This window comes from Bombus flavifrons, chromosome 1 (genome assembly GCF_040668555.2).
Source record: "Bombus flavifrons isolate JBK064 chromosome 1, iyBomFlav1_principal, whole genome shotgun sequence".
Classification (NCBI taxonomy): Eukaryota; Metazoa; Arthropoda; class Insecta; order Hymenoptera; family Apidae; genus Bombus; species Bombus flavifrons.
In genome coordinates this window covers 22,308,663-22,333,370 of record NC_138442.1, presented here as the reverse complement: position 1 = coordinate 22,333,370, position 24,708 = coordinate 22,308,663, and the positions used below count along the sequence as shown (strand labels likewise).

Below are 24,708 nucleotides of genomic sequence, written 5' to 3'. Positions count from 1 at the left end.
TGCTGCGTATACGTGTATGTGTATATTAGAGTGTGTCGATCAATGCCACTAAATATCTCGATACGTGGTTACGGGTACTAGCACAGGTGCGTCTTACGGCTACGAGCTACGACTGGTGGCAAAAAATGAATCAGCGAATGTCAGTGATGTACGTTTCTTGGAGGCAGTGCTGTTAATCCGGTTTCAAGAAGCTCTCTTTTAGATACGTTTGCAATCGTATTTAAACGCTAAAACTACCAATGGTCGAAATAAGTGAACCGTAGTGTTTAATAAAAATATCGAATTTTGTGGAATTTGAAATAAATGTAAATTTTATAGAATTCTCTAAGAAAGAAACGCTCTAACAGAATTTTAAAGAATTTTCTGTCACAGAAATTTTTAGGGATCTTCCGCGATTTTGTTCTGTACTTTTGTTACCTGTAATTGCTTGCGAAGACTACTTTTTTTCCTTTTGATTTTCTTGGTACAAGTTTCATACACTAGTCAGTGGTAGTTCTAGCGTTAATATACATATATGTACAGACGAAATGGAAAGCCGGTTAAAACGTTCAACAGTGAATGTCAACCCCCTGTAATACCAATGTAACTTACAAGTTACATAACCACGTGTCTACTTCGTTTAAAATTTCACTTTACTCGCTTGCTGTGTTATACCGTGGTATTTTATTGATATATTATGCTAGCACCAAATTATCCATAAACAAATCTTTTCCCTCTCATAAAAGAACCCCTTTAGAGGGTTGAGGACGCGTTAAAACGCGTGTATCGTACGCGGAGATAGAGATAGATAGATAGAGAGAGAGAGAGAGAGAGAGAGAGAGAGAGAGAGAGGAAATACGGCTGATTCGGCGCTGACCTATATCGCTCTCTTAAATTTCTAGTCGCGTAATTGTTTCCAGAGCGGAGTATGGTAGATTTGTCATTTCCAGTTCACCGCCGTATGGCCTGGATGTTCTTCTAAACATTCCACAATTTTGTCTATGATGATAACTAATGTTTGATCTTTAATTTACCATCTTGCGATTCTTTATGGACCTGTAGATACGATAAATCTCTGTTTCATTTAAGGGAGATCAGTAAGCGCGGTGTTTCTATAGAAACTTCGTATTTGTATTATTTATTCATTCGAGCTGAATCGAATCGATTTGAAGAAGATCGATCAAACTTTTGGAGGTCGCGGAACTAAAACAAATTTGTCGTATAGAGTGACTGCAAAAAATGTTTGCGCATATCTCTATTTTCTAGCCAAGCGATTTTTATTAGCTTCTACATTTCAGTTTTGTACGAAACATCGCTAAGTGATACGAAACTTTATGTTCTTGGATTTAATCGATTAGTGTGCAAATACTACGATAAATAATGGCGTGCAAATGCTTTTTGTAGTCACTGTGTATGAAGGCATCGAAAGAAAGAATCTAACGATTAAACTATATTAATTAATTAAATCATATAACGATCAAATGTGCACAAAAAATTACACATTAATGCCAAAATCTTTTAAAAATCTAAGTCAATTTATATAACAAATTGTGGATACACCTGAAACGCAGTTTCCTTCCGTTGTGTGTGACGGAGTTCCCCAACTTATAATCCTCGAGAGGTTGCCGTAACAGAAGGCTTAAATTGTAATTACCATCCTAATGAAAGCAAGCCTTTCTTTTATAAAAAAAAATTAGTAAAGAGAAATTGGTAATAATTAGTAACGAGAATTACATACCATAATTAAACATAAATACTTATATAAATAACACCTATACTAAGAAACAAATTGGAAACGAATTAAATGAAATATAAATAAAAAATCAGGTATTTCGCGATAAAACAAGCAGTAAATAAGTTGCCGCGGTCAGGAAAATGGGTCGATGTCTTTATCATCGTATTCGTTGAAAGGATAAAACGATCTTTTTACCGCGGTATTCATACGTTATCCGAGAGATTGCAAAAAGTGATAGATTTCAATGGAACGCGCTTCGATTAATCCTTCAAGCACGAGTACGTTTTTATAAATCGTTCCCTCCAAACGCAAAAAAGATGGTAAATTCAACGCAATTATCGATACGCGACGTCGCTCGCCAACGACAGACGTGTTTCACGAAATTTTCGTTTTCTCGTCTGTCGACGACAGTCGTATTTAAAGGGTTAATGCCGCTAAAGCGTTCTTATCGTATTAACGATATTATATACGTATTAACGTATTCGCGAGAACTTATTCGTACGGCTGACAAAGAGAGTAACACGCAATGAAAATACGGAAACTCGAGAAGGAAGAAAATAGAAGTCGATCGACGTACGAGACGTCCGGTTCGAAATTAAAATCTATAAAGGCTGAACGGGGTCGAGTCATCCCCCTGTACCAGAAACGAGCTCGCCATTCACGGTGTAAGCGAAACTGCGGGCCAACGGTTCTTGTATCGCGATGAATGAACTGGATATGACGTCAGTCGTCCGTATCTGACGCAACGTGTTCCGTATCGATTTCCTCTTTCGCATCGGCGCCGAAATAGCCGACAAGCATAGAAATCGCGAGTCGAACCGCGTCTCTCGGCGCGCCAGTTTTTTCTCGCTTTTCATTTTCGATGCTTTCTTCTTCCGAGGTTAAATCGTCATCGATTCTCCCGTTTTCCTTCCTTCGGCCTTTCCTTCTCCCCGAAACGAGTCGTCGATCGTTAAAGAACGCGGGCGGAGACGAGCGAAATCGAGCGGTTTATCGAGGTCAAACGCGCTACGTCGAAGGAAAAGAGCGAGAAAGATAAGAAGAGCGCTGCCTCCGCGTTTTGCATAATTAACACGCAGAATCTCGTTATATCCGCGAATCTCCGGTTTGCGCGTATGAATTCGCAAATAGCTGCGCGAGTTGATTAAACGCGTTTGCATACGCTCGGACGATGTTTACGTTTCTCCGTTTGGGCAGATTTTCGTTAATCCGATTGTTTCTCGCGGAGAAACTCGGTATTAGTTTGTTTCCCGTTAAACCATTCGAAGCCGATGATGCGCCAGATGCGTCGTTCGATGTCCATTCGAAATATTCGTCGACGCGTACTACGGTCCTTTTACTATGATCGTACCACGAAATTTCTATAAATTTCCTTCCGTCATCCCTAAATAGAAATTGTCGCGACTAATGAATCGTCGATTATTCTAAATGACGTTGACCGTTTACTGGAGAAATATGGAAAGAATTTCCCGGATGCAAACAGTCGCGATCTAACACGCGGTCGAACGCGTGTACTCGGTGTCGTGGGAAGGTTCCGCATGACGGGGCAGGCAAAAATAATTTGCTACGCGACCGCGAAGCGTAATGTCCGCCGGAGATAACATACTTCGAGACTATTTGCTCTCGTATCCGTACACGGATCTGTACACAGAAAACTACGAGTCGAACATTGAAATACATTTCACGATTAGCATCAATTTTTTCATTTCAAATTCAATTTCAAAGTTTCTTCTTGTAATACACGTCGAATATTCAACATAATGATTGAAAATTTTAGTAAACTTGAAAAAATTAATCTTCACGCGAGTTTGAAAGCAAAGATACGAATTAAAATTGTAGGATGAGCGTGTCGTTTATGGAGCTTCTATTTTGAACAGAAAGACTTTGAAAATCAACGAAGCATGGCGTGGTTGTTTGACTGATTTGACTCGGTCTAATAAATCTCGTCGCACGCTTTCGAGATTATGCACGATAGAGAGACCACTGGATAACGCTGGATCGAAGCTGGATATATTCCTACGGCTGTTAAATATTTTATTTATTTTTTTTTTAACACTCGAGATACGTGATTTTTATATTGCAAATAATTTTCGAATAATAGCTAGAATGATAATTTTTCCAAGTATGAATCGATATCTTTTTTATCGTTTCTATCGCCTTGATCTTTCTTTGATCTTTGAACTTTAATTTATTTTGTATTTTATAAACGTTATATCGTATTTAATACTATATCTAGGCTTGAAACAATAAAAATGAGATTCTTATTTACATACGTTATTAAATCCACAATTACAAATTTCTCGAATTTAAAGTCAAACCACACCCAGTTTTAAAGACGAAATCAATGTTTTCTAATCGAAGCTTCTTATAAAATATAATCACACTTTCTACAAACGTTTCGTACAATTTTAATTCATCTTTTTCTGCAAAGTGATTATCCAAATTCGAGTTACAAAATTTTCTACATCCGCAGATGGTCTGACGCGAGAATCATTATATTCGAAGTTGTGAAATTGAATATTTAATTCTGTCTGCCCCAACCACGCGTTCTTGAAACGTAATTTACGAGGTGTAACGCGTGTCGCGATAAAAGTCTCGCGTGTCAATTAGCGCACGTGGCGTAGAGTCAATTTTAGCGGACCGCGTCTCTGATTTCGTTTTTGGAGGAGGAATTTGTTCGAGAAGTCGTTATTTTAATCTACGCAACTTCCATCAGCTATTGTTGGACTTTTTCTGTTCTCGTTTTCGTTACCGGTACAAGTCTCTTCTACCTGATTAAATCCGGAAGACCAATCGTATAGACACAAATTTTAGACGCGTCTGAGCTTTTCTCGTGAAATCGTTCGCGATCGAAAATCGGCGTTACTTTGCCAGGATGCTAAATTCGTACAATTTGTAGATTTACCGTAGAATTGCATCAATGTAGGAACCTTTTTACTTTTCTAACTACAAAAATTTGTATAGAATTATTATTGACCACAAATATTGGTAATAATATTTTTACGCTAAAAATGTTAAAAATTATAGTATCTTGTAAATAGTTTTTAATATTAAATACCACGTCAGGTAGAATAATTTGCAATCTGCTCTGATAAATGTTTATTATTCCACTCTATAGGAACGATAATGTAGTTTGAAAATCAGGTATATTTGTATAGTAAGAAATTATATCTTGAGCACCGATTGTAAATTCCGGTGATTTGATATTTCCCCTTCTTTTTAGAGATTATTTTATTTGCTTAGAGTATCGATCGTTTAGGCGTAATTGGTCTAGAAAAGCCGAGAAACTTAACACTAGTAAAACTCTCGTAACAAATTTTTTCTGTAACAAGCTAACATGTACAATTGAAATCTCATACTTTTCTAAACCTATGTAACCCACAATTTCATTTATAATCCAAACGAATTATTTATTTCCGATCATTCGTCCAATTATTTTATCTATAATCTCACTCGACGAATTTGCTTATAATTATTTATTCTAAATCTGCGCACCCTACAATTTCGTTTACAACCCAAATCAATTATTTACTTATTCCCAATCCTCTGACCAATTATATATTTCATCTACTATCTCAATCAATAAATATCAATCAATCAATCAATGAATAAATTTCAACCTAATTACCTGTAAACCTACCTATCTGTACATTTCTATCTATTTATATAAATTTCAATCTTTTAACTCTCTCGATCGATAAACCTAAAGCATCGATAGTTTGGTTTTACAATACAGACACTACCGATCTCATGTCCAAATTTCTCGATATCTGTGCAACACATACCCCGGCCACAATTTGGAGTCCTTCGAGTCTGTTTGCTATTCTTATAAACAGCGACCGCGAGTCTGTCTCGCGGTTGAGTTTCACGAAACTTTCTAAAGCCTCGAGAAAATAAGGATCGTACGCTGGAAATATACGGAGACAGAGGTACGCGTGTATGCACAGCACGCGACGCTTGACGCATAATAAGAAGAGTCGAACGGACAATTTTTGTTCGGTTCGATAGCTGTAAAGATGGAAATAAAGGGGTTGCGAACGATGGTGCGTATTTCTAACCTGCTGAAGATGTCCTTGAGCTCGTGCTCGGACACGAACTGGCCGAGGTTCGCCACGAACAAGGTGGAACAGGGCGCGTTGCTCACTGCTATGTTCGGCTGGGACGAGGGTGAACCTACCGGCGATGCCAGTGCCGGCGAAGGTAGGAAATGGGGCAGCGACGCGTGTATCGACGTCAGCGTCGTAGGATGCGGCAGAGACATGGGCGCCTGGAAAAAGAAAAACACAAATTTTTCAGCGTTATTCGCGAACTTCGACTCGATTCGACTCGATGTTGGGCATTCGTGTGTAGCTCTGGCTCGGTGAACGACTCTGTTACTTGAGAATATGAACGTTTTCGTGCACATTATATTTACTCGCATCATTGTTATCCGTACTTTATAATTTTATCGTTTCGTCCCTTATATTTATTTACTATTACGTTCTTCCTCAGTGTATATCTTTACGTACAGGTACCTCGATCTATATATACAGGGTGTCCCATTCAATCACCAATGACCAACGTTGCATCTACGCTACGTTTCATCGATCCCTTTTTCAATTAATTTGCATCGTCGAATTTTTCTATATTTTTCAACATCCTGCATCTGAGAGGGAATTCCAGCGAATTCGACTGATATCTTTCACATCGCTTCCATTCCAGATTCAAAAATTTTATGAAATTGCAGGAAGCTAAGGTATCTATAAATTACGATGAATTAATGTTCGGTCTTTAATGGTTTAATTAAAATTCTCCTATTTGCGATGATACTAAGTATGTTTCACAGAGGAGTTGCAAAACGTTTTCAAAACACTAGAAACTCGCGTTTTTCGCACTATACGTTATCGATACATTTACTTGAAAATTTAACGTTATCAAACGTTACCCAATGTAGACCGCAGGGACTTGTCATAATTGTTCATAACCATTGTTCATACCATCGATACGGCATTGTCGAAACGCGAGATTGCAGTTTTTAACACGTCCAAAATAGTTTAGATAATTGCTTGTGTCGAATTTGAAAGTTTATATTTCGCTCTCTCGTATCATCACAAATAGGAGAATAATTAAGAGTTAGATTAGACACTCTGTATGTAACAATCTCCATTTTTGCGTTATTGCTAAGAAATAGACTCGGTTTTACAGTAGTAGCTAGGTTCCTATTTATATTTATTGAATACTAGATTCCTGCACGGTAGAATTCCATTTACCTGAAGTTTCCTGGGGGATAAGCAGTTTATACAATAGCGGTTCATCAATTTTTCACGCAACCAAGCATTTTTCCTTCGAGCAACTGAAACTCGCGTTCAGATCGACGATCGCAATCGAGGACGGTTTAGTTAATCAGGTATTAATTAAAAATTCGTTCCGATAAATGCAATTCTACTGTACTTATACTTATTTATCGTTAGATTACGAACGTTTATACATTTTTGTGGGATTTAAGGATGTAGGACAAAGTACGCGTGATGTCCAAAAATATGCAAAAAGTTCAAAGTACCCGTTACGACATTTGCAGTGGCTGAGACAAATTTCTCGCAAGAGTAGAGAAGAATTGTTTCGTTGATAGAGTGAATTATGATATTATTGATAACTAGATACAGAAAAATTTCCTAGGAAATTGAAAGCAATCGTTTATTCCGTACAAAGGGATAAGAGAATTTCCATACAAAATGAGTTATATTCTCAATTTTGATTTTAAAGTGGTGAAATTTACAGTGACGTTGTATCGATCGTAGTATTATACGTTTCGCATTCTTCGTTCAGATCTCAGTTGTGTTCGAACCATATTTAGGTCACGTCTAAATCAATTAGAAAAGGTTAATCGCAGTTAACAATCTTAAGAACGCAAGAATAACCGTATAACTTGATTTCAAAAAAAATGTCAAAGTACATAGTCGATTACTCGAGTTTCGCGCTTTCATATTCCCAAAAGTAACAGAGGCGTTCACGAGCTTCGTTTTACGTTTCATGCTTTATTTAACCATGTCTACCCGTCGACTTATCTAAACGTCCACAAAAACGAACCAAGTCTATTTCTACTTTCTTTCTTCTTTAAATTACTCTCGCATTTTTCTTACAATATTTTTTTTTTTCAAGAAAAATCCCTGACGCGTTAACGCAGTGTACTTATGTATAAACAACGAATGACATTAATATCGCCTAATACTTCGTGATTTACGTACAATCTAGATGTAATCGACAAAACAACGCAGGCCTGTACCACTGAAACTAAAGTCCATGACCGAGTTACCGAGCGTGGATTAATTAACGCAAGAACCGTGTTAAATACGAATGCAGCATAATTTGCAGCAACGTTACAAGAAGCCGCATCGCGATTAACGATCGAATAACCGAGAAATAATCTCGGCGGTCAGCCGGATTGCTTTTTATTCAGAAACGCGCGAGTCCATAACCACTTTGTAATTTCAAGTCCAATTATTTTCCGAAAAGTTATCTCTCGTAAAAAATACTATGCAAAACTATCTGGTTATTTCCTTACTCGAGGCAGAGACGATGGTGCATCTTTACCCATTTATGGCAGATTAAAAATCGCAGAGATACTTGCAATGTACATAACTGCTGGAACGGTTGAACTCTTTGTTAGGATGGAATAGAATCATTGAAATAGTTTGATCGTTTATTAGGATAATTCGACTAATTCAAGTTCTTCAGGCGGATATTCTTGAATTTTAGTACAGCACTACAATGCGTATTATGCAAAAAATGTTTGAGATATTTGAATTCGAGCAAGACGTGCTGCGGAAATTCTTGCTAGAGCGTACCGTGTCGCGCAATCAATTCGCAATTTCACGTCGTAACATATCGTTGTTACCATAATGTCCGTGTAATTATGTATTGCGCTACTTGTTTCGGAAATCCTGTATTGCTGCATCGTTGCTGCGTTTTCTTTTGTCGAGCGTTGCAAAATCGACTGCTCGACCTGCCTCGATTTTCTTTACGCCGAAACATATTGCGAACCAAAAAGTGAAATCCCGAACAAAAAGTACTTTTATTCATAAATGATGATAATTTTGTGCACGGTATGAAACTTATTAAAAATGAAAGTATCTCTATTCGTAAATCGCGATGAATAGCCTCCACCTCGAATCAAATTATTATACAAATATATTCGAGTATGTTTTAACACCGCGGCGAACGTTATTATTGTAAAATAAATCAAAGGAAGAAGGATTTTGAATAGAAACTTATCGAAGACGAGAGTATTTGTATCGATAAACCGCGATGAATAGTTTCCGCTTCGAAAGGAATTTTTACATAAATATTTTCCAGCGTTTTTTTTCCCCAACGATAACAACGAATACAAAGAAGTTCTTTCAATGGACACTCGTCGAGCAGGAAAGTATATTTTTTTTTATTCCCAGATAATAACGAATAATATTTCGATTCGAAAGGAATTTTTCTTTTTAATGCAAATTTCCCCGACCAGCTTTTTTTTTCCAACGATGTCACGAACAGAAACGGAATTAGAAAAATCTCGAGTCACTATAGGAACTCTTCTGAAAGCAGAACGCAAAAAGTTCGCGAGTGAAATATTCTCTATTTAGCCGAGCTTTCGCCTCATTATCACGTCAAGCGGATTCCACGGAACATTTTTATTTCGACCGAGGAAAATAGTGGTATTTACAAGCGGTTGAAACGGCCGCTTCAGGTCGAAACCGAGATGCTTCTCTCTCGTATTATAGAATTAAATAAACGTCAATATTTATTCGTTTAATGTTACCGCCTATAAAACTGAACGTCAACCGTCCGTCTTTATTAATTCAGCGAAAAGTTAAACAGTTTTCAAGCGCCGTCTCTTTAATACGATCCCCTTTCTTTCCTTTACGCTCCGAAGTCCTTTAATTACGTTGCCAATCTCACTGAAATCCGCTCTATCGTTTAGGTAGTAAATAATCGAACTGATAATCGCGAAACGATAGGAAATACGATGTTTCCGTTGGATGCTTTAATGGAAAAACTTTTTTCCACGTGCAATTATTTCGCGATTAGTCGATCGAAATGATAGCAGATTTGTCAATTATCAGGTTCCGTGCTGCGTGGGCGCGTAATTGACTCGACCCACCTTCGATATCAAACGTAAAACTTCCATCGAATAACGAAATACGACGGTGGTGTAAGATACCTGACTTTCACATTTGCAACGTCGAACGAAGAGCGAAAGAAAGAGGAGGAATGCCGCGAAACAGTTTTATCAAGAAAATCAATATTCAGTCATTTAGGTCGTTAATAAACAATGACATTCTAGTTTTAATTGCCACCGACAAAATATTTAGACGCCGTAAAGTAACGATATTGGATCTAAAAATTGCCCTTATCTTTCAAACGATTAAATTATCAACTGTTTTTGAAATACGATTTCAAATTACTAAATGTATTCTACGTACAGTACAAATTCCTCGATTGGCAATCGCTTATTTACCAATCAATCGTTAACCATTGATCGGTCTTCTCGATCGGTCTTCGATCTACGACTAAGAATAAAGAAAGGAAGAAGGGGCATCAGAAACAACAAATCAAAATTATCTCTACCATTTCCACTGGTATCGTCACGTTCGACACGTTTCCGCGACTAACGCCGTATACCGTTTGCAATTTCTGTTACATCAAAACGAACGTATCTCGAAGCATCTCGTTCGAAAAACCTTTTTTCTCTTTAATCAAACCTGCTTTCACCATTCGATTTATTTCGACACGCGGAATCGGCCTATTTTCGATTCTGTTTAAAAAACAAAAGAAAAAAACAAGTCGAAATAAAAATTGTCTCGATACACGACGGTCCACCGAACAATCGTAGCCCGCTTAAAACGTTTTCAACGACCTTTAATTTATTTTGACCAGGGGCACAGTCACTCCACTTTCAAATCCTTTTTTCCCCAGTTTTTTTCCGCTACGGACAAACATTTCTCGATCGGACGAATTTTTCGTTCTATCAGTCAAAACCATATATTTGTTGCTGTTGTTGTTGTTGTTGTTGTTGTTGTTGATGTTCTTGACTGATATTTTTCCACGTTGTCACGGTAGCCGACGAAGAAAAGCTGTTCGATACGGTTTAGCGATGGTGCGTGATAGGTACCCGCGTGAACCTGGTACAGAACTAGGCGATATTAAAAATCAATAGGTGCTGGCCGTTTCCCCAATTCGTACCCGGTTGTACCAGCATCGTTCTTACTTGCCGTCGAGAAATCAGCCAGACACGGTGCCTGCCTGAAAATTTCGCGATACACGGGAAACAAACAACGGGAAGCAGAAAGAAACGAGAACGAATAAAAGGAAGAAATAATTTCTTCTTATTTACGACGGGATTTAATAGTCGCGATAATTAACCCGCGGCCGTAATTAACTTCCGCGAGCTTTACTTGCAAGGAAAGTCTAGAGGTCTTAAAATCGATATCGTCACGCTCGCGATCGAGTAACAAGCGGCACGAGCGATTCTTTCGCCGCATTCGTCTTTCATTTAGGCTGAAAAAGACGTCGTGTTTCCGTCTTTGACATTTAGACGATCCTCTTTGCAGGGTTTGTGCAATATCTACATAGAGTAATTTCGGTTTGAGTTGTTACATGAGTTTGTGTAACTTTTAGGGTAATTTGTTCGAATACTCTGTTAGATGTCGTCACGTTCTTTCAAACACCAACGTAGCTAATTATCGTTGGTTTTTAAGATTTTTCTTCTTTCGTGTTTTCGAAATTCCGTGTATCGACGAACGATACGTCTAATTTGGCTAGTGGTTAGATAAAGTAAGACGAATCGATTACAGGTTGTTCGAATTCTACACGGAGAATGAAACCGCGAAAGAAAATAAAGATAATCGATAGAATCGAGTTACAAGCGTTGGTCGTTAAAATCTAGTTAATTGCATTTAATCGACTCTGTGCGCGTGACTCCGGAATTTAATCTACGATACGTAAAATACGTTGTTCTGGACGACGTGCAAAGAAGACGGACCGTATTCGAACACGTTACCCCGTCGTTGGAACCAGGTCGAGCCTTGGTACGCTGGTTCTTGGCGTTCACTCTGCGTGCGTGTCTACCTGCTAGATGTATCGTATAATAATCGAGTATAACGATCATGTATCACTAACGTGCATCGGGGCGCTCGTCGGCGGCTCCAGAGCTTTGTCTGCAGATAGTCAAAGATAGGAACGTACGGGGACCTGAGGATGTAACGCCGGATGCACCAGCGTCGCGTGTTGCAGCGTGCCGGGTAATTCGCCAGCGGTCGAGTATGCCAGTGGATGGTGCCACAATTCAGGACCACCAGGGAAGAATGGGCTCCCTAGGTCTGTAATAGAATACACAGTTAGAAATCATCTCTTAGACAACTAAACGTTCCGAATGGAACGATCGACGACAACATGCTTTCAAATAATTCAAATACGTATATAGAACAGAGATATTTTATCTTCGTTATTTTCTCAATGTTCGCCAGAGTTTCGTCTTTTCTCTTTCTTTCGACGAAGCGGCGTAGAAACTCGCAGGTAGATATACGTAAGTGAGAGATTTAGAGGAAAAGCAATACGGACGATGAAACTTTTGCTTTGGCAAGGTATCGCGACCGATAGAAGAATAGAATAGAATAGAATTGAATAGAATAGAATAGAATAGAAAAGAGAATAGAAATTTCATTTATAACAAGTTGTGATAGAAAAGTCTGGTCGTCTAAATCTTGAATTTTTTTTTAATTTTTGTAGAAATATGCAGGTTCAAATGCACGCTGTCTAATATCAAAATACATCGTGTAATCAAATTTTATAGAGAGGTATGGATTTTAAATAGAAATAGAGAGAAAAACGTAGTATTACTTTTCCATCGATAACGAGACGTATTATTAATGACAGTAATTGGCTCGAACGAGCGACGTTATAATCGCGAATATAATTTATGTGTAATTTGATTTCAATTGTAAAAAAGTTGGAAATGTTATGTAAAATTATACGATTATAATATCTCGCGATTTCGATGATAATATATTTTCTCTGAATCTTCAAAATACGGTTAAATGTTACTTGATTGTGTTTTTCTTGATAGTTCACGGTTCAACGAGTAATTTATTCGGCGTGTAGTTTATTCTTGATGAAAAGAATTGCCAGTCTTTATCGATCTGTTTGTATCGTTTTGACGGAGGCTTACGTTGTTTAAGAGTAGTTCAAGGTATTGTCCATCCATACAGTCCATCTATATAGTCTTGGACAGATCAAACATGTTAGGACGCGTTAGAACAAACGCGTATCGCGTTAATTTCTTCGTACTTTTCCGATCGATGTTGTTCTCCTTTATGAGGAATATTTTTCACAATACCGTTTAAGTTCTAATTAAACTAATTCTAGTTTGCTTTCTAAATCTCGAATTTGGAATTGAATTGAATTGTACGAAGAGTTACATCGATGAATAATGAAAAATTGCATTAATTAATAATTTTATCGAATACTTTTGCTTAAAATTTCAAACCGATAAATTTCGCATTAATTCTTGCGATAGATGATCAAATTTAGAAAACCTTTTTGCTCGATCGATAAGCACATTGTTCCACGACCATGTTAACCATGCTCTCTAGTTGAATGAAAACCTTTGAATTGCAAATCAATCGAAGTACCACCATGCTATACGCAATTCGAATCATTATCGCGAAACAATTGTAGCCAATCAAAACATTCCTATTCGCATACGTATCTAATGGACAACGTGACACAATACGATTGCGTACGTAGTGGAGTGTAATCGTTCGTCATCCAGGTTTACGTTTTAATTAAAAAAGAAAAGAAAAGAAAAGAAAAGGGGAGAAATAAGAAATCACGTTGATAATTTTACTCGATGAAACTTGTACATTCATAAATGCCATTACTGTCATTATACCATGTTTTATTTAATATTTCTTTTCACCTACTTTCTTCTTGGCTACATATTTATACGACGCGTAATTAGATCGGTCGTAAGTTTCTACGCCGCTATAAATATCAACATTATTAGTAGATCGGATAGTAATAAAACGACGCAATCATCGAACGTAATCATTGGTAGGCAAGAAATATGAATTTCTTGGAATCACGAGTCGGAAAAGATTTGGAAACGGTGATTAACTGTACCGAATACCAGACGTCGAGTTTTGCTATATTTCGTTTTGGGAATGGCATCGATTCGCCTAACTCGTTCGTTCGAAGTTTTATTCTTAAACTGTCTGTTATACCAGAAAAATGTTACGCGAGAAAGTAATAATAATAAAACGAATGCCATTTGAATTTTTTATCGAGTCAGGAGTTTTGTTTTAACGGAATGTATAACGTTTCGTATTGCTATCACAATGATTTGAAAAAGTATTGCACGCTAAGTAAACAATTATTACAGAATTCGACGAATTCGTACATTTGTCCGACTAAGTCCTGACTCGAGACACGAAATATTCGTAAAATATACTCAAACTACCGGTTGACGAAGAACTGACTATCGTACCGCGCGTGTCTCCCGATTCCAATTTTATTCGAATTTTTCATGTAACAAACACTTTACGCGATCGTATGTTACGTTATCACGTTATAACGAACAATGTAATTAACGATAATAATAGTAATAATAGCAATTTAAAGCGATCGCGCGATCATCTCGAGTGGATGCGATGCGAAAATCGCGGCAGATAAATTTTATATCCTAACGAGTAAAAATTACGCGTCTTTGATGACTCGCCGACGCTATACGATCTTTTGTGCTTTATTAAAAATTTATTTTTCTTCTTACGATATCGAAAGTAGTATAGTATAGTAGTAGAGTCTCAACTTCTTTCATAGACCACTTTTATAAACAAGTCAAGGATTTAAGGAGAGAGAGGTACAAGTATACGCGTTATATCGTTGCCACGATTTAAAGATTTTCATATTCGTATCGCATTCTCCTTCGAAATTTTTAATTCATAACCTCGAAAACTACAAATTTTCGCTCCTCTTAATCTCTTTCGCCAACAATTTTTACAAGCGATCGAAAGATTCAGTGAAAAAGTGACTTGAAAGTTCGAATATTTACTTTAAAACGTATTTATTTTAAAACGTATTTCTACGTTATCTTATTCTCCAACGGAGCGTTCTTTTTATCAGGTTCTACGTTTCAATTTTGTAGTATTAAAATTTTGTAGTCGCGTGAAAGTGCTATCAAACGATACGAAACTCGATGTACTTGAACTTAATTAACTAGTACGTATAAACGCTACAGTAAATACCATCGTATACCACATTTTCCTTCGAAACTCTTAATTGCTCCTTTTATTTATTTATTGTAGTCCCTTCCTTCAGTTTAGGTTGACTAACGTTGCAACTAACGTTAAGGTTAATTCGTCATCTGAAAAACCACAAATCTCCGATTCTCTTATTCAAGATCTTTATTTCCAAACCCTCCAAGCAAGAAAAAAGTATAAAGACCTCTCGCGTAACGCGAGGAGGATTTCTAGGGTTCGTCGTTTGCCACGGAACCGTTCGGCTCCCCTTTGAGTCTCGGCTCTTCTTTACCCTCGACGAACCGGAAGTGCTCGACACTTGCACACGTAAGTATTGTATTCGCGGCTACACCGAGGAGGCAGTGTCTAGCCGTCCCGTGGCAAAATCAATGAAAATCGGCGTGCAGCGGCTTCCACGGAACCGTTTGTTTCTCATGACCGACGATACGTCACGAACGGGCAATTATTCCAGAAAGATCGCACAGAGTGGCCACGGTTGCGCAACAACCGCCGCTCTTTTCATACAACGTTGCGGAAAACGTTGTATCGCGAGCTAAGATCTAGAGCAACCTGGCAGCATCGAACTTTATAATTAATCGTTCTCTTGCTGGCCACGAATCACGAGCGAAAAAGTTCAGAGACGTTTTCTTGTTTCTCGAGCTGCGCGTTTCAGCGTTTTTGTTCGACGAGTGGCTAAAGAATTTCACGAAACGTGATTTTTATCGGGATGATTTATGGAGATGGTAGGTGGTTGCTGATAACGGACTGATACTTGTGGCTGCTCGCGGTTTAACGATAAATGTTCACCGACGATCACTGATTCTCGATTTTCTAGAAAGTTCGGTACGAATGCTTGGAAAGTAGAGTTGCGAAACGATGACGGAGTAGGAGAAATTCTCGCAAGTGCGATTATTCGTTACGTGGGAATAGTTGGATTCGTGGAATACGATTTTAGGTGGAGTAATTTTGGATGTAGAGCGATGCGAGATTACCGTCGTAGCCCGAGTATTTCATCGTTGGATTACATAGAAAAATTCCTTGGAACAATTTCCTTCCATTTTTTTTTCTTATCAGATCGGATAAGAGATAATCTTTCTATACGCGAGCAGACAATAGTAATCGTCCCTTCGAAGTTCGACTAATTTTCTTTTAAATTCTCTCCTTATTAAGATCCATTAAATCTCGCGGCTGAATGTTAATGATTTTGATAATCTGCTAATTACGTATCGTTAGAGAGTCTGGCCTGTTAACGAGCTACTTTTATGCATTTTTAATAGTAGCCGCGTTTCTGTTCCAAGAAAGATGGCGTATCTAGGATGGCCAGCGCCTCGCAAAAAAGCATCGGCTTTGTATAACGCTGCAGCGCGATCGGACGATGGAGATGCGCGTGGTTCAACCTGGCTGCATTGTGCTTTGTAATTAGTGATTTTCCTGCCACCTGGGGGAATAACTAATTTTTCGTGGAATTTCTTTTATAATCTACTCTTTCCACGAACGCAACGGTTCTTCGGCAAGAATTCGCGAAAATTCCAAAGTTTCGAGTTACATCGAGTTGTATTTATTACGATTATATATTTATTTGGAACAATAATTACGCATTCAGTTAAGCCGAATTTGTGGTACAAGAATTTTTCTCTGTGCACGCCATTTGCTTATCTTGTAATTTCGATAATAATTCTAATCTGCGACGATAATAGCTTCTGTGCTTTTAATTTTGCTAATGAAATTAAGAATTTTAATCCCTTCAACTTCCTCGATGTCTATTCTTATCTATACCATCGATACTGTTCATCGTTTGTACAAGAAAAGGTAACGAAACTCTACCCTTTTCAATTTTTCTCATAAATTTTCCACTTACAAGAAAATCCTTGGCAACTGATAACGCGTAACGAACGCAAGAAAGGGAAGAAGAGGAAAAATGATTTTTCGATGAGTAGAAAGGAGAAAGAGCGAGAGGTGGGAGAACGGTAAATAATTGAGAGGCACGTCACACCTGCACTGGCACCGGTTTTTACCACACGCCAACGGGGCTTTTCGTACGTGGCAGGACCTTGCGCTTTATTGATTTTAGGCTGACCCACGGATTCCCACGGCGAACCCGTAAGTTCCGACGAGCGTGAGTGCTTACTCCACGCTGTTTTCCTCCGTACGCTTTTCACCGGTTTTTCGAGTAATTCAACCGCGAAAGGCCGTCGAACTTTTTATCGCTGCAAAGCACCGACGGATGCTTAAAGGTCAGACGAAAAACGTCGAAAGAACTTACCGAAAAAATGAATCAAATTCGTGGAATTACCGCGTCTTACGCTTCGTTATGTGCTCGACGCGTATTGTAATTACGCGATTTAAAACTAGCGACAGGTACTTACGGTTTTAGTCGGATATGGCGCGTAATCGAGATCGAAGGATTAACGACACCTGCGAGGCTCTAAGCAAACCTGAGAAACAATTACGAAACTTATTAAAACATACAACGACGTGCGTTCGAAATCGAAAGATCAACGACACTTGTGTAGACCTAAGCGAACCTGAGAAATCGCGAAACTGAAGTATACGGAGATTATTCCCTTACTGGAAACGTTGGACCATGAAAAATCGACGTTCAACATCGTAATAACACATATCGTTTTTTAATAATTTCATATTCCGATCAATCTTAGCTTTCGTACTGTAATTACGTTCGTTGTTGTTCCGTTCTATGGGTGCTATGGACGGTTTCACGTTCCATTCGCAAAATTAAAATCTCGAAGAGGAAATATCTAAAAATATAAATATCTAAAAATTGTCCGAATAAATGTTTGAAAAACTTGGGAAATGTTATCGACCATAGAAAAATAAACGCGGAGTACGTTAAAAAGATCAAATTTCCGCATTTCATACGTAAAACTCGCGGAAACGATTATCACAGATTCCAGTTATTATCAAAATCATGGCATGAACGTTAAGAAACAACCAAATGATGTAACGTAAAAACAAGGAACTGACATATTACTACCTCTTAATTACGAACAAGATCGATAGAATCGATTTTAAAGATTATTATCGTATAATATTATTTTATATAATAATCGTATCAATTTTATATAATATTATATAACACCGAATATCAATAAATAACAAGGAATATTATGTAATTTTAAAGGCTGGTAAAATAAACGCTAGACTTAAGGTTAAAATTCCTAGCCTTATTCGCAAAATTAAAAGCTTCCAGGGACAATTACTCCGGATTACGATTATTGTCGAAATTAAAGAATGAAAAAACAGCCGAGTGATGTAATTTAATGTCAAAGAAGCTAGATTACTGAATCGTGATTACGAAGAAAATCGATCGAGCGAAGGAGTAGCTTGTTATTTTTCCACAGGGACTCGATAGACACGCGCGCTAACCAACCACGTTAAATAAAATGTTTAGTTAACGCGCTCGTTAACGCGGACGGTATTGAAGGTATCTAGAGTGGAAGAAGCAGCAGAGAACAGGCGAATAGAGGTTACGAGACACCTTTGTTTCATCAAAAACCGGAGAATCTAATATCATCGTAGCTGTGCGGCGACACAAAGACGAAACGTATGAAACGCGAACGGACGTGTTTGAAAAACATTTGTACAACGGAATGCAAAACCGGTCTAACTCTTCGCTATGTGTTTGCGTTGAAACAAAGGCAAAGGAACCGAGTTAAATTCACGCAACTATCTTCCTCGTTCTCCTCTCTTTTCTTCTTTTTTTCTCCAACTCCTTTTTTTATCCTACTTTTCCTCTTCTTCCCTCTTTTACGTTTAATCAGTCGAATCGTTCGACACACGATATCACTTTTTTCCCGACGTAGTTAAACGATGGCGATATAATGGAAAATGCGAGTAAAGCGGAACGATAGAACGAATTGGTAAAATGGGATTTATTACGCTCGAGTCGAAACGGTTTAGATGCCAAAGAACGTTATTACGAACGTTTCAAAGAGATTCGTCGTTTAACAAAAATTCATTGTTTACCGTTTGTCGGATCATTCTTATCTGTGGCGTACATACGATAATCGTTCCTCTGTGCGATTTATTTCAACGAATATAAATTTTAAGGTTTCGTAAAAGAGATTACTACAAGAGGCTACTGGAAAAGAATTCCTCACGAGAGGAACATGTCCGATTAGGTCTGATTCGACGAGCATCCTTAGCGCACGCGTCGTTATAACTCCTATAAAAATCAACTCGAGAGATTTTTCTATTTATTATCTTTTATCCCAGGAAGAGTACGGAAAATTAAAGAAATTGACAATCGAGTTTCAAAGTGTCGTCGTCTTTGTCTCGCTTATTGCTTTTCTTCTTATTCTCTCACGCTTTAGAATCGACCTGATCCTAAAATTAAGAGTATCTTCGATTCAATTACGCACGAAACAGCCAGAAATTTCGCGAAACGAAACGAAAGTCTTTGTTCCTTCGAGCAAGCGTGTTCGTGGATTTACCGAATGTTACCGAAACACGAATAAACGCACGTACAAAGTGTTTACGCGAAGATTTATACAGATTCGTTGTAAAAAATGTCAAAAATTGCGAAGCGCGTTTTACAGTGGAACAGTTCCCTAAGTAGCCAGACCATAATAAGCGCGAAATCGTGTCGATTTATCGCGATTATCGGTCACGATCGCTTCGATCGCGTTTTCGTTGCCTATCGTGCGCGAACAATAACGCGTTGCATTACTTATGCGGCGAGGAACGCGCGTCTACGTTCTCGCACGAAAAATGCACGGTCGGGTAAGTTTTCGCACGCCACAAGGTGAACTGTTCTACGTCGAAGGTTGTCGTTGGTTCGCTCGATATCCACGTATGCACGAGAATCTTGCGCAGCTGGATTTTAAACGACATAACCGACATAAACAACGACGCGACCTCGATATAGTCTGTTCGACGTATCCTTAGTTTACTAGAAGCGTGATATTTAAAAAATCGCGAATTCCGTGCTATTTGCAAACAAATTTTCGAGCGGTGAATAAACTCAGAGACGAACGACTAACGTTATTAATAATTGAACGATAATTACGTATCTAGGTAAGAAAGTTGAGAAATTTAGGAAGAATCGTTTTAACTTTTGCGAGATCCATTACCGTTTGATTTTACGGTGTTAATTGTCAGCGCGTGAAAATGCGAGATTTTCCCCTCTCTGTGTTAACTATTAATAGGTTTGCTCGTTAGTATTCTAGTTTCAGTGGAAAATTATTGTCTGACTTAACTTTGCTTCCTCTTAATCTTCTTAAGCTCCCCCTTTGGGTTCGTAAAATTTGGAATTAAAGTCCAACTGGGTTTTCGTGGGAAAAATACGAGTGTGTATGCGTATATATATATAAATTTGGATCAAAATACGCAAGCAAACACACAGGGTACTATTCGAAACTTTTGGCAGGAACTTGTATCTTCTTATTTCTGATAAGTTGTACGATAGTTACTCCTTGCAATAATCACTCCAGAGTCTTTTAGGGAGAAAAGGAATTTTTCCATTGCTTTGTTTATCACACGGTCTGAACAAGTTCAAGATTTAGGTCATAATTTCGCACAATTTTTCCATTTCTAACGTAAATCTCCTTTTTGTAACAAAGAACCGCATTCACGTATCCTTGTGAATATCGAATAAAACAGAATTATTTTCTTCGACTGCCAGTTGTTCGCCTCATGCACCTTTAATTCGAACGTTGTGCCGGTTATCTGGCACGGTTAAAGTAAACAATTGACTTTCTAAGAGATTGAAACGAAGGGACACCGAGTAGTAGGATAAACGTATTCATAAAAATATCAAAAGTATGCAAATGAAAGAGTTGTGTGGGTACTTTTTACAAAGGCGGTATTCCTTCGCCGTAAAACGGATCGAAACTGCAGTACCATTTTTTGACGACGTATAATGCGTGGCATTTATAAAACGAATCGCACCGTTGATTTTTAGATTAAATACGCCGTAAATCAGTGACAAGTGGGATATTTTATGCGTCTCTCGTTTGACAATTTTTTTATAAAATTTTGTTACCAAGTACCCGAGAGAAATTAATTTGTACGCGTACGTAATACAAATTTGGTTAAAAGCCATTCGAGGAAGATTAAATGGCGCGCGTAATATAAATCTTTTTAAAAATTACGTAAAAGAAATTAAACGCTCTACGTCTATTGAAAATTTACGTTAAACAACTAATTTATAAATCGTATAATTTGTAATAATATGTATACATATTACGTAGTCAAAGTCACCAATAGTTACGTAAAAATAAATCTATCTTTAACAAAACTTTCTTTATATTTACATCTGCTTCTTTCCTTATTCCGACGACTGTTAAAAGCGTTAATGAAAAGAGTACATTTTTCCCGGAAGCGTTTAGACGTTCCTCGATCGAGATACCCCCACAGACGCGCCGAATCGAAACGGATTACCAATTATTTTCAATAACGGTTTACGAGGTCGTGACGAGCTTCGGCTCCCGTGGGACTGCCCGTTTAATCGATCCCACGTTTCCACGTAGCTCGATGTATATATCGACGATCGAGGAACGTTTTTCCTCGCGCGATTCTTAAGCCAGTTTCCGCCATTCCGACGCGGGAGTTTCTCGCATGAGTCACGGTTTATTAACACGGCTGGCCGAGCACGTTCCGAGTATAATTGTTCTACTCGTTCGCGGTTACGAGCAGTGCAATCACCGCGAAAAATCGCTTCTCAGCTTTTGGAAAAATTCGCGGACGCAGCTAAGCGAACGTCGAAGAACGTGCATGCGTATGGGCGCCGATTACTCGTTTTCATCTCTTCTTCGTATAATACACGCACGACGTAAGAACAGGATCAAGCAAGTATTGCGATATGATATCGTATGTAAAGTAACTTTGAATTCTAAAATAAAATTGCGAGAAGAAAAGATACTTTTAAGTAGATTTGGATGCGGACGAACGACGAAGCTTCATAGACACACCGCTCTAATTAGTCGAAACGTCTTACGCAGCATTTTTCGATTTTTCGATATAACGCGTTGAAACGTTCGAAGTCGCTGTTCGACGTACGACGCAATGGCCACGGCCGCAAGAAAGAGACCGAACGTGTTCGAGCAAATTAACGAAAGAAAAACGCTTGGATCGTGGATCGTAGTCGGTATCCGCAACAGTTTCACGTGTTCTTTTACCTTTTAAGAAACTTGTAATCGTATCTTTTACCTTTGAACGAAGTTATATCGTACAGCTTGTTACGAAATAACGAGGAAGTATTTTTGAATCGTAGGAAGAAGAAACGACAAAGTTTCAGCTTATTTCAGTTTCGAAATGGTAATTTCAATTAAGAAGAGCAGTGTAGTATTTTGATACATAATATATAATCTCCGTACCTCCATTCATGCTCCAGAGAAATATGGATTGGAAAATAGAAAGCGCTTTACCTCTGTCGTTTCTTTTTCTCGTTTCATGGAGATTAATTTCTATTTCTGTGTTAGTCGCATCAACGAATGGGTTGACGCTTCACGGATTTAAGCTTTTAGCTTCTTTGCGCAGATCGAATTTCTCTTTTCGCTCGAGATGGAAATAAGAAACTTGTCGGTGTGCTCCAAGTATCGATTGAAATTGAACTAAAATCAGCGAAGGAGACCACGCCTAATTAGACGCAAAAAACTATTGCCAAATTATTCGGCTAATCTTGTCTCCGTAAGATCAACAAACGATTTTAAACAATCACCGTTGATCGGCGATACGACGAGTTGTAATACGAGGTAAATAGCAACTCAAAAATCAGACTGTGTACATACCTAATAGAATCTCAAACTATCGCGCAAAGTAACCGATGCGAAACCAAATTCTTAAGATCGCCGTTCCTCTCAACGATATTCAAATTCTATATTTAAAGGCACGAACGTAGCAATAACCAAATAACCAGGATGTCGAATCGAAAACAAACCTAGCTTTAACTATTTACGAAACAGAAGCTACCTCGACGCGATCGGCGGTAATCGAATTTTTTTACTGGTTTTGGGAGCGATGTACGTTGCTTTACACTCACGTCTACGTCAGGTTATATTCTCATCTCATATCGTCCGAGGCAACTTTTTTCTTTTCTCGCTTATTTCCATCTCTTTGCGTTCGATCGCCGCGAGAAACACACAGACGCTCACCACGCAGAGAAAGGATGTTCTCGGTGCGATTTTTATATCGGCCACTTACCAACATCCTTCGATATTTTCGGTACGCGCACGCTACAGGAATTGACGTTTCAATTACACCGTCGATATTCCTTTAATCGGATCCTTCCTCCGTCTTTTCGTTTTCATCGAGAGATCGTTCTTCAAGGGGAGAATTCGCCGACGTTCTCGACGAGAGTACACGACCGGCTCTGCGTGGGAAATTCGACGCACGCCTATCGGCATAACGCTCGAAATCGAAGTAGCTGCGATTTTTCACGCGGAAATCGCGCTATTTTTACCGGGGCGCTCTCAATAATTCAACGCACAGTCCGCCAAGGTCTCGATGCTCGCCCGATTCTTTTCCTCCCGATAGCTTTCGCGCCTCCGCGTCTCCTGTACGCGGATCGACCGGACATGTTTTATTCACAAGTAGCCTCTCCTGCAACTTCTTAAGCGTTCGATTTAACCAACTTTTTTTTCCTATCTCGTGATTCGATCAGGTAACTTTGTTTCGCGCTACTTCTGCATCTATGGACGCTCTTGTAAAAAATTCAGCTATTATTCACTAGCGAAGTTTTACGAGTTACGAGCTACGGATCGCGGACTTTTGCGCGTTTATAGGAAATTCGAAAGTGCTGCGTAGGATGCGCGTAATATGAAGAAATGTACAAGATATTCGAAGTATAGTCGGTGGTTTCTGCGATACTTGGTGAACGAAACAATTTTCTACCTACGTTCCATTTTCTTCGTTACGTTCTCGAAAATACGAGCTTGCGTGAAAATCCACAGTCCGTTAATAAATATTTTTATACAGCGGTGTAACAAATTTGACGATTCGAGATTATACGAGTAAAGCGATTATTCTATTCGATGAAAAGTGAACAAAGAAATACCTGTAACCTACCCTTACTACGACTTGTAACTCGTCAATTTACTAATATCGCTAGTCGAGAAATTATTATATTAAAACATTGCTGATGCTAATAAATATTTTCGTACAACGGTAACGAGTTTGGTAATAAAACAATTTTTCAAGCAAACGATTATTCCATTCGATGAAAGATTATAGAAGTCTATAATCTGTAAATAGTAACTTGCTAATTTCTTAATACAATTGGTTGATGAATTATTACGCAACGGAGACTTGGTACGAAGAAGACGCATATTGGGCGAACATTTTAACGTCCTGTTAACTAAGTGTACGATTTAACCAAGATCTTCCTAAATATTTTTTCTTACGACATTTCTCGAAATAATATTATTAATATATTTAAAATGTGAGGTATTCGCGTCAATTAAATTTTCCAGGAAATTGATTATTTAACGTAATGTAAAATTATTTTTGTGTCAGTTTCATGATTTTTCGTGGCATTCCACGATTTCTACAGTTGAGATAATAAACGAATATCAAAATTTTATCGAAGTAGATTCCATTTAAATTGCAAATAAAGAACGAAACTAATCTGGAAAATATTAAAAAATAGCATCTGGGTTAAGGAATATTTAACGCTTTAAAATTTACCATTTTGCCACTGTGGATTCTAATATTAGTAGAGCGACGGAGTGACAAGTTCCTTTTCCTTCTAATCTTATTTTCGAATTATTTATAAGTAAC

The 24,708-nt window shown here is 38.2% G+C and overlaps 1 protein-coding gene across 5 annotated transcripts in view; it reads right to left on the bottom strand.

Moving 5' to 3' along the window:
- The window catches only part of LOC138181958 (protein couch potato), a 186,472-nt gene that overhangs the window by 15,565 nt on the left and 146,199 nt on the right, over positions 1–24,708 (bottom strand). For 4 of the 5 annotated variants that reach the window (XM_069117379.1, XM_069117408.1, XM_069117386.1 and 1 more), the window contains exons 6-7: positions 11,924–12,057; positions 5,773–5,981 (exon numbers count right to left, since the gene is read on the bottom strand). In XM_069117379.1, the coding sequence (XP_068973480.1) occupies positions 5,773–5,981; positions 11,924–12,057 (343 nt within the window). The remainder of the gene's footprint in view (positions 1–5,772; positions 5,982–11,923; positions 12,058–24,708) is intronic. The other variant, XM_069117392.1, reaches the window with a different exon arrangement.